The sequence below is a fragment of the Parambassis ranga genome, chromosome 19 (genome assembly GCF_900634625.1).
Source record: "Parambassis ranga chromosome 19, fParRan2.1, whole genome shotgun sequence".
Taxonomy (NCBI): Eukaryota; Metazoa; Chordata; class Actinopteri; family Ambassidae; genus Parambassis; species Parambassis ranga.
Window position 1 is genome coordinate 2,139,686 of NC_041039.1, and position 16,605 is coordinate 2,156,290.

Below are 16,605 nucleotides of genomic sequence, written 5' to 3' on the forward strand. Positions count from 1 at the left end.
ACGCAAATGCAGCCGTGTCAATTCTGAAGGCTTAACATTCACATTGAGAATTCATGTCCTGAAAACTAACCCTACCCCCAGTCTAAATCTAACCTAGCCTAACTTTTGCCTAACCTTAAACCAAGCTTTAATGCTGAACCTAAATCAAAATACACATTATGAGGATATACTTTTTGTTCCAAATAGAAAAAGGGTTGTCTCAACATATACAACCCTGTCTGTGTCTCCCTCTGTGCCTGTATGTTTTTTGGTGAGGAGGAGCAATCCCATTCATTCCTCAGAGCATTGATTCCTCCTCCTCCCTCTCTCCCCCCTCTCTCTCCCTCTCTCTCTCTCTCCCCTTTTATTTCCCATTGGTTCAGGAGGAACTCGCAGTCAGTTCCTTCTCTCTGAGACTCATAGTTGCTGAGGATGGACGCTCGGATTTTCACCCTGCACATCCTAACGCTCTGCTGCCTTATTTACGGTAGGCTCAGCACTGACGTGCAACTTTAGACTTCTGTTTGAGGTTAACAGGAATTTGAATTTGATGCACACACACCTTGCCTGTTCACATGCCAGTCAATGATTTTCATGGTTTAACTAAAATGATCAATGATAATAACGTTTTCTGTTCTCTGTAATGTTCTAAAAGTCATCTTAAATAATTAAGTGCATGATAAACTTGTGAATCCTGATGTCATGGATAATGATTTTAATTATTTGTTTTTTATATAAGCTTACTTTTCTTGTGTCATTAGAGATTTACTTACTGTTCCACTCTTGAGAAACAGTTAAATAACTTCTTATACTAAGGAGTTATATCATAATAATAATAAAAAAAAAAATAGTTCCACTTTTAAATGTCTGTGGCTTTTCATATCTAGCATATATATTTCTATAACTATACCTTATGGCTTCTGTCATGTTGTTTTAACACATCTAATGAGCAGCAGCAGATTGCCTATAGAGGAGCTACAGTCACAAAATGAACTGACCAATTAGCATCTATTAGCAGAATACTAGCATGGTATGAAGACATTACATTAACTGTAATCAATGTAATCAATACTATAGAAAACTGAAATAAAATGCAAGCTTTTGTAATGGAAAGCATCATTTTGGTTGTTTAGCTCAATTCACTCCTATATTTATAGAGGAAATGAATTTCACAAACATCACACATGAATCATCCTAAGATTCTGTAGCAGCATTATATTCTAATAATAAAAAAAGTTCAAATGCTGTTTTTCATATATCTGTGATGGGCCAATATTGGTAGACTGTTATGTCAGTAAGGCTTTATTGCTTTGGAATATTAAAGCTTAAAGTCAGCAGTGTCTCATCTCCACTGCCTCTCACCTTGTATCAAAAAAATCTAATCAAATTTTATAGGAAGTCAGTTGGGCCAACACACCCCTCTTTCCACATTCATCTGGCCAGTCTTCAGTAAATGCCACATTGCCTCAGAACTCTTAATGGTCATATTTTTATTCATGACACTCTGTCTAGGTTTTTAAAAGCTGATACCAACATCTAGTAGACTCGTCAAACTGAATATTAGATTTTTGATGGACTTATCTTGGAAGAGGATGCTGTATGCACATATTTTTCCAACTCACTGATGTCTATCAATGGTGAATTAAAATATGTACTGTTAACACAAAGATAAGTTTGTTGAAGATGTCTTGGGTCAGAAGAGTTAATAAAGAATTATACATTATAAAGAAAATACTGAAACCCAGAATTCTTAGATAAAAATGAGAATTATGTCATTTTTTCTGAGGTTTTCACAGAATTAAAAAAAAAATAAAGTCAGACTTCTCTAGAAATCAGTGAATAAAAGATCTTGATAGTTAAACTAGAGAATTTGGGGGCAAATGAGATTAATGAGATATTAATAAGAGATTAAGCTCAGAATTTACAATTTTTTTTTGAATTTGGAAATTGAAGTCTGAGAAAAAAAAACTAATTTAAGCACTATAATAATAATGTTTATCAGAATTCTAACAGGATTCTTAGGGAAAACTTAATCTGTGTGGAGGAAATTAATCTTAATCCGTATTTATGAGAGAAGATAGACAATAACCTTTTAAGGTGTTTTAACTTTCAAGATTCTGAACAAATACATTTTAATGAAAATATTAAAAATCATTCAGTCTATAGTACAGTATGGATTTACAGCCCCTCTCCAACACAAAGAAACAATAATTAATTTACTTTCTAAATGATGTAGTATTGCACTTATAACAGAGACTACTGCTGGCTGATCATGTTTCTCTTACTTGGCATCTGTTGTGTAGTTATAGTTCAGTGTTTTTTCAGACTTGTCAAACACAGAAGACATCTCATTGTTCTTTCAGGCTCAGTAAACAAAATAAATAATCTACTGGCTCTGATCCACCCTCTCTGGTTTGTGTTTGTGTGCTTACCTTCCCCCTACACTTCAAAACAAGCACCTTGGGCTTTGGTTTTCTGTTTAAATTCATAGCTTTATTGTGTATTTTCATTTATTTTGTCAGTTGGTGTTCAATCAGAATTGTAGGGTAAGCTGTCTAGACCAGTTCGGACTGTAACTGCAAATTAAAAAGATAAAACAATGAGTGAAAAACAGACAAAAAAAAAAACAACACATCTTCTACCTTCCACCTGCTGTTCAAGCGCTCACACCACACCTGCCAGTCACATTGATAAGCCTTCATCCTCACCCTGGCTGATGTAACACCTCTCCACAGAGCCTTTGAGCCCGAGTTATACTGTGCAATCTCTGTCTGGCTGAGATAAAAGGTGACAATCGTGAGAGAAATGCAGCAAAATCTTTGTCCATCAAAAGGACACGAGTCCCAGATCCCTGGATGAGGGACTTGATTACTATTGCAAACACATACACTCAACAAAAATATAAACGCAACACTTTTGTTTTTGCTCCCATGTTTCATGAGATGGACTTGAAGATCTAAACTTCATTCCAGATACACAATATTACCATTCCTCTCAAACATTGTTCACAAATCTGTCTAAATGTGTGATAGTGAGCACTTCTGCTTTGCTGAGATAATCCATCCCACCTCACAGGTGTGCCACATCAAGATGCTGATCTGACATCATGATTAGTGCACAGGTGTACCTTAAACTGCCCACAATAAAAGGCCACCCTGAAATGTGCATTTTGTTTCTGCTTTATTGGCTAGGAAGCTATTATTGACTCTTTTGTCAAAAACTGGTTCGTGGCGGCTGTAATGTCACTCATCATCACCTGCTTCCGTTCGTGCAGGCTCTCTGCAGGGTGTGTATCAGCGGCGTCTCTACAAGGAGCTGATGAGGAACTACAACCCGTTAGAGCGACCAGTCAACAACGACTCCCACAGCCTGACAGTCCACTTTACCTTCAGCCTCCTGCAGATCATGGATGTGGTAAGGAGCTCTCTCTCTCTCTTTCTGATGTAGGGAGTGTTTAATCAGCCAAGCTGTTAAGATGACTTTAAGTGGCTTCCTGTTGGTTACTCAGTTCTGGCCATTTGAAATCAGAAATCACTTACAATCAGATGCATGCAAGGTCCTGATGTTGCAGTATTGGCTGCAGCACTCTTCACCGTTTGTTTCTCAGCTACAGTGCAGCTGGGACTTACAACATGCTTCATGTTTGCCTCACTCACACAAACTGAAATACAGATGCACTCAAGTCTCAGCGTGGTCCTGATTTACTGCAGGAGAGCAGGGCAGCTTGACTTCTTTTAACTTCACTGTCACAGCATCTGAAAACACACACCCACAACAGTTGTGTTTCTCAGCTTCTGTCTGTAGGGACTCTGCATGAATTCAGACTGGACAACAGGATGAAAAACTTTGAACATTTCATGAGTGTGAGCTGGATCCTGTCTGTCCTTAAACACCTGGTCAGATGCAGAAAGCCAATAAACATTTTTAAGAATTAACAAACTAAATTCACTTCCTGAACATGGTGAAATCACTTGTGACCACCAGATCAGATCATTCTCTTTTATTTTCTTGTGGCACAGGTGTGATCAATTAACCCGTGAAGCTCTGATTGGCTGAGCCCAGCATCGGTCCTCAAAAAGGATGCCACAGTGTTGCAACTACAGGCTTAAAAACTTACTTCTACTTTTTAAAAAAACAGCACTTGTGTGGTGTGTCTGTGTGTGGTGAGTAGGGAAGCACATAAACATGCTGTTCTCATCTCTAATACCACCATTCTATCTTTATTTGATATCATACAGAGGATGAGCCTGTTACATAATCATAATCTGAGAATCACAGAGAATCATGGGGAGACTTAAATAACTACTGTGCCTCCATAGTCGATCAGAAATTAATTGATTCTATTTATCCATGTGAAGCTGTACGTTGCTGTTGTGAACCTGTTCAGTGTGTTACAATCTTTTCTCTCTTCATGAAACAGCCAGTTCCACTTGGTACAAACCCTATCACACCAAACCGTTTCTTTAAAATAGAGCAGGCTTTATGTGATGACTTAGAAATAAAGATCATACAGTGGCTTGCAAAAGTATTCATACCCCTTGAACTTTTCCACATTTTCTCACATTATGACCACAAACATAAATATATTTTATTGGAATGTTATGTGAAAGACCAACACAAAGTGGCACACAATTATGAAGCAGAAAGAAAATTAAACATGAGTTCATTTTTTTTTTACAATTAAAAAACTGAAAACTGTAGTGTGCAAAAGTATTCAGCCCCCCTGAGGCAATACGTTGTGGAACCCCCTTTTGCTGCAATTATAGCTGCAAGTCTTTTGGGGTATGTCTCTACCAGCTTTGCACATCTACAGACTGAAATCTTTGCCCATTCTTCATTGCAAAACAATTCAAACTGAGTCAAATTAGATGGAGAACGTTTGTGAATAGCAGTTTTCAGATCTTGCCACAGATTCTCGATTGTATTTAGGTCTGGACTTTGACTGGGTCATTCTAACACATTAATATGTCTCATTTTAAACCATTCCACTGTAGCTTTGGCTTTATGTTTAGGGTTGTTGTCCTGTTGGAAGGTGAATCTCCGCCCCAGTATCAAGTGTTTTGCAGACTCCAACAGGTTTTCCTCCAAGATTGCCCTGTATTTGGCTCCATCCATCTTCCCATCAACTCTGACCTGCTTCCCTGTCCCTGCTGAAGAGAAGCAGCCCCAGAGCATGATGCTGCCACCACCATGTTTGACAGTGGGTATGGTGTGTTCAGAGTGATGTGCAGTGTTAGGTTTCTGCCACATAGAGCGTTTTGCATTTAGGCCAAAAAGTTCAATTTTGGTCTCATCTGACCAGAGCACCTTCTTCCACATGATTGCTAGGTCACTCACATGGCTTCTTATGGTTTACTTTAACAATGGCTTTCTTAATGCCACTCTTCAATTAAGTCCAGATTTGTGCAGTGCATGACTGATAGTTGTCCCATGGACAGATTCCCCCACCTTAGCTGTAGATCTCTGCAGTTCATCCACAGTCACTATGGGCCTCTTGGCTGTGTCTCTGATCAGTGCTCTCCTTGTTTGGCCTGTTAGTTTAGGTGGATGACCATGTCTCAGTAGGTTTGCAGTTGTGCCATACTCCTTCCATTCGCCGATGATGGACTGAACAGTGGTCTGTGAGATGTTCAAAGCTTGGGAAATCTTTGTATAGCCTAACCCTGCTTTAAATATCACCACAACTTTATTCCTGACCTGTCTGGTGTGTTCCTTGCACTTCATGATGCTGTTTGCGCCGCAATATTCTCTCAACAAACCACAGAGGCCGTCACAGAACAGCTGTATTTGGACTGAGATTAAATTACACATAGGTTGACTGTATCTAGTCATTAGGTCAACATTCGATCAGTCAGAAATCATCAGGCAACTTCTGAAGGCAATTGGATGCACTCAGAGAAAAGGGGGCTGAATACTTTTGCACACTGCACCTTTCAGTTTTTTATTTGTAAAAAAAAATTAACTCATGTTTAACTTTCTTTCTACGTCACAACTGTATGCCACTTTGTGTTGGTCTTTCACATAACATTCCAATAAAATATATTTATTTTTGTGGGAATAATGTGAGAAAATGTGGAAAAGTTCAAGGGGTATGAATACTTTTGCAAGCCACTGTATATGCAGAATTGCTAATAACACATTGGATTATCAAGTTTTTGTACTAAAATCATTTAGCTGTTGCTATGCCTATGTCACACGTTAATTTGGCTTATTAGTTGTATGTCTGTCCAAATGCATTGCAGTTTACCCTGCATCCCTTGGGTAAGGGTTAGGCTTAGTGTATAGTGTATAGTTGTTGTGTTATGATAAAATGTATATTTCTTACTCATTTTCAAAAATTGTGTTTTTGTTGCACCCTCTATAGAAACAGAATTAGGGCAAACTAGAATGTGACTTTCCCCACAGTCACAAATTAGTTATAAAACAGATCTGAGAGAAAACGAAATCTGATTATTCCTTGTAATAACTGGAATTAGAAGTGACAGTAGTAAACTGTCTTTCTTGCTCTCCTCTCCTGTAGCTGCCAGGTTTTTATGACAGATGTACGTTTGGCTTCCAAACCAGTGGTGCATTATATGAACAGGGAAACACTGATGTAGCAGATAAGGAAGTGCATCATTATAAACACATCCACAAGGTTTGTTAGTAAAGACATGCATTTTTTTTTTGTAAGTATTTTTAGTGTTTCAGTATTATCTGCATTAAGCAGAGTTTGGTTCATGGCCCAACAACTTTTTGAAACTCAGATGATGAGAAGACCAGTGTCAACATATGCTGACGTTATTACATTGATGATATATATTTATTTTAAAGCTCAATTATATTGGTTGTTAATTGAAAAGTAAAGCACAATCTATCTCCATCTCCATCTATATTTGAGGTTGGTACTGAGAGAGTCAGAGGCAGGGCCATCATGTGCCAGTGGAGGAAGTTCTATTGCTGAGGTGAGTGATGACGGGAAAACTTTATCAGGTGGGCATGAGGGAGATTTGCCAGTTTTTTGTCTCTGTAAATGAGAGAAGGCGGCAGATGCAGATGCAGATAGAGGCTTTGTATAATCTGTTAGTGTAGTAGCACCAGTGTGGTTGACAAAACTGTTGTTTCACTTGGAATTAGTTTCTGTATGTCACAATGTTTTAAAATCAATGAGTTTTTGTTGAATCTGTCTCTGAAATAGTCATTAAGTGTTTACTTCTGTAGGTAAAATAGTTTAACAACCTGTTAAAATCCGCAGGAAATCGCAACTACTTCATATTATTATATTTCATAATATACTAATGTACTTTTTTTCACCACCCACCCACAGAAGCCCCCCCCCCCCCCCCACACACACACACACATTTTTAATACTTCCTACGCCACTGTGAAGGACCATGATTGGGATTCTAACACACCATTTCATAATGTTAAAATATTACAAGGCAAATGTTGACTTATTTACATAACCATTGTGTTAGCTATTTAAACTTTGGTTGTGTCAAATCACCTACTAAGAACTGAGAAGTTGGTGTATAACTGTGGTCAGAGCATCCTTGTGTTATACCTGCAGGTTTCTGAGCGAGAGTGAAACAGTCACAAAAGCAGGAAGATCATGCTGTCAGATGGCACCCACTTATCAAAGCCATAAATATGCACACGTCTGAATTTAAATGAGTGATTATATTTTTAAAAAGAAGAAGTAGAAGCACCCAGATACAGTTTTCATAAAAAGGGACCTTAACTTAAAGAGACCAAGACTGTCTTTTGTACATGGCTGTAAATAGCCCTCATTACAGGTTCATTTTTGGGCCTTAAGTTCACACAAAAAAATTGCACCCTCACCAACACACATAATTTGCCTGTTTGTGACAACTACATGGTAGTTTAATTTTTGTAGAACTCTGTTTAACAGAAGTCTGTCACAAGGTAGCAGGTTCCAGCTGTCACCATGTTGGCAGTCTGAGTCCACCTAAACTCCCAATTAATTCAAATACAGGCAAAGATCTGGATCATGAGTGGCATTGAGGTAGAAGTAATCTGTTAACACCTGCCTGTGTTTAACACAGGTTCTATGATTTATGACTCACTTTTGGAGCCAGCCATGTAAAGATGGAAATAAATTAATTTTCATTACTAATAACATTGTGTTTGTTTCAGGAAAACAGAGCAGTTATTCCCTACACCCTATGTGCCATCTTTATTTAATTTCAAGGTTTTTGTAGCATTCAGGCTTTAATTCGTGTATTTTCCTGCATAAATCAGATACATATAAATGTCAGCAAACATGATTCCACATGTCAGTGTTCATGGACTTTAATATGGACTTTCATTTTAAGCCCCAGAGTTTGGCATTTATCTCTATCTACTCATCCATCCGTGTCCTGCTAGCCAGCTAGCTTTCACTAAATAAACACTGCAGACCATTAGAGATGGTGCTAACATGCAAATTAGTAAAAATGGGTAATTAAAGATTCTCACAGTGCTCCATAGCAGATTAAACATATTTTGTGTGGGCTAAAGAGGGCTCTTGATCAATACCACTGACTTAGACTGGGTGCTGACTGAGCTTTTACAAACCTCACTCCCAGGCTTAATTCCATTTAAACGTATTTCGTAGCTAAAACTTTAGAGGAACTTTTATCATTCCTGCATCTTGTTCTTATGCTATAAACAAGAAATACAGGGCTGGGCAGTGGCCTCGTTGTGCATTCTTTTTTATTTTTTTTTTATTTTAGATACTGTATTTGTTACGGCTGCTGCACAAGCAGTGTCATACAATGACTAGCAAGGCGCGCCACAGGCTAGGACACACAACAGTGACTAGGGAGGAGTTGGGATTGAACCACCAATCTTCCGGTTATTGGACAACCCTGCTATCCCACTGCGCCACTGTTGCCCTAGCTGCCCCTGACCCCTGCTGCATCACGTGCAGCAATGATCACACCATGTGATGCACTGCTACTGGTGTTGTAGATGAAAATATGCTTTCATCATCATCACCATCATCAGCATCAACACAGAGGCAGCACAACTCTCAATATCTTTTGAGCAAGACTTAAAGCAAATAGGTAATAAGAAGATTTTTTTTCTACTACCTCTGCCTGGTCCTGTGTGCGTTTCATGTGCATGACTATGTGGTACAGGACAAAGTGGGTTCATTTAGTGTTTGTTGGATTTGACTAGCTGGATACAGTCAGTTGTCTCCTGTATGGTAAAGGTGAATGGTCTTCCATGATGACAGTCATTTTCCAGGCTCCTTGCCATATGTAAGATCTTCCAATTGTAAGTAGAATCACCATCCACTAGTGTTTCCACTGTCAGAATAGTAAGACCTATAGTCATATTATTTACTTTAACGTCTCCTGTAGTCCCACATATATGCATTGTCATTACTTATTCTCATCATTTCCTGGTTTTTCTAGTGTTTATCCTCTTAAATGATCATTTATCACAGGGTCTTTTTTGTGTGTTGTCACATCATGAACTAGCTTGATCAGTTGGGATTCATTTTCAAAGAATTGAATCTTCCCTGTCCTCAAGGGACGAAGCCACTTATCCATTTTCTATTTTCATCATTCGCAGTATAAGAATTCATTGCTCAGCCTTATAATTCATCACTTATTAATATCAGATAATGAAACCGATTCAGATGAAGCAGCTCTGTCTCTCTCTCCCTCTCTCTCTTCTTCTGAGACGGTTCTGGTGAAATATGACCTCTGAGTGTTCTTGTATGTTTCAGTTCTCAGGTGACTCTGCTCTGTTCGATACAGATTCTGCTACACTCCACATCTTACAGCACAGCCAGATGACTTTTTAAAGCCTGTATCAGAATTATATCTGCAGCCTCTCTTTAAGTCTCAGGGTAGCTGCCTGCAAACCAGAGCCGGCCCAAGACTTTATGGGGCCCTAAGCAAAATTTCACCTCAGCATCAGATGCTCCATCATCCTATAGGCTGCACTGTGTGTAATACATGCTACTGAATGTGTAATATCATCTTACTTGTATTAATGTAATTTTTTTTAAATAAATAAATGTATTTTATCATGGACTTTTGGTGTGTAGCAAATATGCTAGTTATTTTTGATAGCCCAGGCTAGTATCAGAAGTTAGGAAAGCGTCTACTGGAGGGAGACACAGAGACAGAAGATTTGTGTTTTGATGGTACCTTATATTATGGACTTTGCAGACAAACAACAGACATGAAACAAAGAATCTGAATGGCCATTTCAAGTAGTTATCAATTTCAACATTACTTGGTTACAATCGACGATTGTGCCTTAAATGTTATTCATTCAACTTCCGAAACTCTCCCAATGCCCATATGCCACATAGTGGCCCGAAAGGGGCAGTGTGGAAATTGTCTGTGTGGAGAGGGACGTGGCAGAAGTAATGGAGGGGGGCAAAAGTTTGTAGGCTACAGGAGCCTCCTACCAGCCTATTGGAAAGGGGACTCCTCAGGCTTGAGGTGGAAAAGTCTTTTCCCATCTTGAGTTGAGATAAATTAATTGAGTTCAGGCTCTAGGCCTTATCAGCAGCTCGCCATCAAAACCTGGCCTGGATGAGACATAGGGCCAGGGTTTCAGTTAGTGTGCACACAAATAACAGTAATTATTACTAGCTGCATTAAATACATTTTCCAATTCAAAATTGTGTGAGGTGATGGATTTCACAGGTCTGGGGAAGAAGCTGTGTCTCAGTCTGTTGGTGTGAGTTCTCATGCTCCTGTACCTCTGTCCAGTGGGAAGAGGTACAAACAATTGGTGTCCTGGGTGGGTGGGGTCTGCAGCTATATATGACCACCCCACCCGGCCAAGTCCTTCCTATCCTGTGCAGTGCAGCTCCCGTACCACACTGCTACACAGACAGAGGATGCTTTCTATTGCGGCCCTGTAGAAGTTTAGATTAGTTATTAATAACATCCATCAATGTACATCAATAAATATGATATATAATGTCAAAATAGATCACATACAATATTAATCAATATACATTAACAAAACTGTTAGTGTGCATCAATGTATATTGCATTTTGCATTTTTCACTCCCCGCACTTTTACGAACTCCTCCTACAGGATTTCTCCAATCTACCTGAAACTTGGTCAGGTTACTCTTAAGGCATTAGAGACCAAAAGTTATCAAAAACGCAGCACTACGTCACACGCTCTGGCCGTGGCGCCGCCACAAAGTCGCCCCTTCGCCAACGCAAATAGATGGAGGAAATAGATGTATTTTTGCCTGTATCTCCCACATACTTCATCCTATGTGCATGCAACTTTACAGTCATGCTGAACATCGGACGCTGCACAGATTGACATCCTGATAGGCTACAGTCACTGTGCCACCTACTGGCCGGAGGACCTGTCGTTTGTACGTGTGTTGTACATTTGCTGTACTCCTCTGGCCTGCAGACCACAGTTCGTGCCGGTAGAGCTGGGAGAGAGGTACTGGGCCGTTAGAAGAGGCGGCGGCCCTATTGTAATTGCTGTGTTTATTATTATTATTAGGGCCCGAGCACCGAGTGGTGCGAAGGCCCTATTGTAATTGTAATGTTTTTTTATTAGGGCCCGAGCACCGAATGGTGCAAGAGCCCTATTGAAATGCAAGCGTTTATACTTAACTCTGGTTCCGGCACCGGTATCGCGATTTTGACCCCCTGAACGTGCTCAAAAACTCACCAAATTTGGCACAAAATTGTCCCCCGACGAAAATCGCAACTTGACACTGCCGCCATTGGCGGGCGTGGCTGCATGCCTCTGCAGCGCCCCCTAAAGTGTGAAAATATTCACCGCAACTGCTACACACTGCAGACTTGGTACACTGATGTATCGCCTCGTGACAAGGAAAAAAAGCCTCTTGGACGAAAATTCCACGATGTACAGGAAGTCCGCCATTTTGAAAAAACCACGCCTTGTTCCAATTTGCACACCGCGCAGCTTTGCGAACTCCTCCTAGTGGAATTGCTTGATACGGCTGAAAATTGGTGCACTCGCCCTTAAGGGGTCAGGGACCAAAAGTTATCAAAAACACAGCACTTTCTAACACGGTCTGGCCATGGCGCCGCCACAAAGTTGACCCTTCGCCAACGCACAGGAAATGGATGTGTTTGTGGCTGTATCTCCCACATACTTCATCCAATGTGAATGAAAAAAATCAGGCACGCTGAGCCTGTCATTCTGAACAGATTGATATGCTAATGACCACAAACTCTCATAGCGCCACCTACTGCCGGTATGAATTGTGTTCAGGCTGATTATCCATGTTCCACACCTCGTATTTGAACGAACTCCTCCTAGGGAAATACTCTGATGGACCTGAGATTTTGTCACCTGGTTCTGAAGACATGGCTGAGCAAAAGTTATCAAAAACGCAGCTCGATGTTACACCGTGTGGGCGGGGCATCACCACAAAGGTGACCCTTCGCCACCATAGAGAAAGCTTCTGTGTTTCTTGATTTGTTCATCCTACCTGCCTCTTACTCTATCATGACATCAGCCCCTGTGCACCTTTTCATATCACCTCATCGTCATATGTGGGCATGGCCACATGGCTCAGCAGCGCCCCCTGGAATGAGATCTGCTTCCCCGTTTGACCTACAGACATGAAAATTGGTACGCATACGTATCACCTCTAGACAAGAAAAAAAGTCTCTTGGAGGTATTCTCTAAAACGCACAGGAAGTCCGCCATTTTTAAAAAACTGTACCATTTTGCAGTTTTCACTCCCCGCACTTTTACGAACTCCTCCTACAGGATTTCTCCAATCCACCTGAAAGTTGCTCTGCTTACTCTTCTGGCATTAGGGACCAAAAGTTATCAAACACGCAGCACTTCATCACGCGGTCTGGCCGTGGCGCCGCCACAAAGTTGACCCTTCGCAAACGCACAGGAAATACATGTATTTTTGGCTGTATCTCCCACATACTTCATCCTATGTGGATGAAACTTTACAGTCATGCTGAACATCGGACATTGCACAGATTGACATGCTGATATGCTACAGTCACTGCGCCACCTACTGGCCGGAGGACCTGTCTTTTGCACATGTGTGTTTTGCTGTACTCTTCTGCCCTGCAGACCACAGCTCGTGCCGGTACAGCTGGGAGAGAGGTCGTGGGCCGACAGGGGAGGTCCCCCGGACCACAAGGGCTGCAAGGGCCTGTCATCGCTGCTTGCAGCTTTAATTTTCATATTATTTTTTTTTACATAATTTTTTTTCTGCTGTGTTTCCACCAAGCTTTAGCTGTCAGACAGATGTCCTCACATTTGTCTCTAGAATGCTCTGGTATACAGAGGAGTTCATGGTCCACTCAGTGACTGCAAGGTGTGCAGGTCCTGTAGCTGCAAAACAAGTTCAAACCATCAGGTCCTCCACCACCGTGCTTGACAGTGTGTATGTGTATCTGTCCATAGGACATTGTTCCACAAGTGTTGTTCTTTGTTCAGATGCAGTTTAGTGAACCTCAGTCCTGCTTCCATGTGATTTTTAGACAGAAGAGTCTTTCTCCCGGTAACCCCTCAAACGTTTTTTTTGATTGACAACTTGTCCTGAATGTGTTCCACTTCCACATTTGATAGAGGTCATCATTATCTATATCTGAAGCTAGGTGCACCCCATCAGCAGTACGGTGTGGATTACTGCCAGTCCACCTCTAAATGGCAGGAAAGGTCTGAATCATTTGCCTTTTCAGTGTGACTTCAATGCCTTTGTGCCCCATTGCTCCTGATTTTATATCCAGTTTGCAGGCTTTTCTTTCTGGCTCGCTGAGACTCCCAGGTGAGGTCAAGTTTAACAAGAGTTCAGCTCTGGTTTGTCTGTTGGTAATGTTACAATATGACACTGATAAATCCATCCACTGTGTCATACTGTATATCAGTTCAAAAACAGAGAACTTATTAACATCATGACCCAGTGCTGCTTCAGCAAAAATGTACAATTGCCATCAATTCAAAATACAGCAAGGAGGATCAGTAGTGTACAAATGATCCCTTCAAGTCTTACTGTGTACAGGAAAAATTGCTGCAAACGATGCACCATTCATCGCAGAAATAAATAGCTAAAAACAAAACTAACTTTGATCTATGTAAGGTGCAATAAAGTTTTTGCCAATCCAAATTTACAATAATGTATTATATAAAAACCCCTTCATTCAAAATGTTTTTCAACTATTACACCATGAATGACTCACTGAAAGAAATTCAGTCTATAAAACTAAAAAGAGCTCCTGTTTCTATTGAACGATGTTGTAAATTCTGTTCAATTAAATTTATGTAAAATATTTTATTTTTTATTTTATTTTTATTTTATTGCACATTCCTTGTCTGATACAGTCTAATTAATGTTCAGTAATTTGATTTTGATTCGTAAAATGAGAGTGCAGTAGGATAGTATTTAAATGTTCTCTCCCTCTCTCTGTCTCTCTCTTTCTGTGCTAAATCAAGTGACTGCTTCATGGAGTTCTATTCAATTCAATTTCAATTCAATTCAGTTTTATTTATATAGCGCATATTACAATCAGACATTGTCTCAAAGCGCTTCACAGGAACCCCCCTAAGAGCACTGTGGCAAGGAAAAACTCCCTTTAAGAGGAAGAAACCTTGAGCAGGACCCATCAGCTTAAGGGGGAACCAGTCCTGCCGCTAGTCAGAGAGGATGAAGGAGAGAGAGAGAGAGGGAGAGAGAGAGAGAGAGAGAGAGAGAGAGAGAGAGGAAAGAGAGAGAGAGAGGATGAAGGAGAGAGAGAAAGAGGAGCAAACATGATACAAACATGATACAGTACAGAGCAAACATGACAGCAAGATGAAACAGTGATTATATTGTAATAGATATCTATATATATTGTTAGTCCATAAGTAGGAATAGTAATTTGGTAGCAAAGATGAGCAGCAGGGGCTAGTGAAGTCGATGAGCACAGGAGAGATCAGGGGCCGGACTGCAGGTCAGTATGCAGGTCTTGAGACCTGCAAAGAGAGAGAGCGAGAGCGAGGTACAGAACTACGAGGAAGACAGTAAACACAGATTATGAGACGATATTACCCAGTATGATCCAGTCCTATCCATTCTAATCCATCCTATTAATTGTAGGCATAATACAGAATGCCTTGATGTTGCCAAGGCTATTATTTCACACTGTGAGGTAAAATATATTTTGTATTATTTGTCAATATAAAAATGGAAAAGCTTTTTATTTTTATTTAAATACTTTTTTTTTCCATTAAATACGTTTATGTGCCTTATTTTTAAGGATTTAAAATGTATATAAAAATACATTTAAAATACTGTGTATGTGTCTTTGGGGGCAGTTGTGGTGGGTGCCTTCATGCAAATGTAAAGCATACAATCATATTCTATTTTTTTATGCTATATAAATAAAATGTATAGCACACCTTGTTTGATAAATCAGGTACAGTTCTGTTTAATAAAGCACCTGCAGGCTGTAAATAAATAAATGATTTTTTAAATATTTACTCAAAATAATAGAAAAAGATTTGTCATACTTTTCCATTTCCTGGCATAATTGAGTGACCCTCAGATTCAGATCTGCATTAGGACTAGATTAACCCTTACTCTACATGTCTTCTTCGAGCCATTCCTCGGTAGATTGGTAGGTGTATTGTATGGTTAACTTTGTGTTAACTTTCTGACATGAAGGGTCATCATACCTAACCACATGATTCCTAATCTTAAAGTCACAAAACTTAATCTTTGTAGTTCTGTTCTAACTTTTCCTCTGGACAGCAACCAATGGTAATGATTTTTGTGTAAACAGAAGTTACCATGCAACTGATTGATGAGTACTAATGTAATCAATGGATTTTAATGGTAAAACTTAAGCCTTTCACATGTGCTCACTTGCCTTTAAGAGTGCCATCAAGGACACTTTACCACATGTAGGCTATGCATACACAGTATCAGGATTCTAACTGAAGGTCAGCCATCTATTAAACCTTTGTGATTTTTTTTACTGCCCTTTCTTTTGTATGCATTTCCTCCTGTAGCAACTTGCTTACATCCCAATCTTTTAATTCTTTCAGTACGCTTGGCTGCCTGAGAATGTATTAACACGCTGGACATTCATCAAACTGACATTCGTATTCACCCTCCCCTCTGCTAGCCCTACACCATGTTTAAGATTAATTTAAAGGGCTGAAAGAAACAGTGGAGAATGGAGATACGTTAGGCTTTAAGATGTGTTTACTGTATCACTTTTGTCTTTCTAGGATGAGAAGAACCAAGTACTGACCACCAATATCTGGCTACAACTGGTAAGTTTACTCCTGATCAATTGACTTTTAGCGTATGTACCTTTTACTATGCACTACCATGGGTACACTGCAGGTAAAGCATACATTTTCACTTTGAAGACCTGTGATAAAGGATGCGTTATGTCCTAGTCACACCATGGGAAGATACGCCTTCATGAAAAGCTCTATATGTTCAGTTGTTCTTTCCACTAGAGTGGAGTGGCCCTGCCATCATCTTAGCATCACTTTTTATTGGTCCTTTTAGACTTTCACAGCACCTAAACAACTGTACCTTGCTCACCATAATGAGGAGAAAATGACAGGTTACCTGACCTGTGCAAACATCTACACAATTTTGGTCGATAATAAATCTTGTGCATAGGACACACTTTTATGCTAACAGAA

General features: G+C 39.8%; 1 protein-coding gene across 1 annotated transcript in view; it reads left to right on the forward strand.

The window, feature by feature from the left end:
* Nucleotides 1-411: 411 nt before the first annotated feature.
* The window catches only part of LOC114452113 (neuronal acetylcholine receptor subunit alpha-7), a 49,298-nt gene continuing 33,104 nt past the window's right edge, over nt 412-16,605 (forward strand). Inside the window, exons 1-3 of the mRNA XM_028431232.1 lie at nt 412-466; nt 3,254-3,393; nt 16,177-16,221. Of these exons, the coding sequence (XP_028287033.1) occupies nt 412-466; nt 3,254-3,393; nt 16,177-16,221 (240 nt within the window). The remainder of the gene's footprint in view (nt 467-3,253; nt 3,394-16,176; nt 16,222-16,605) is intronic.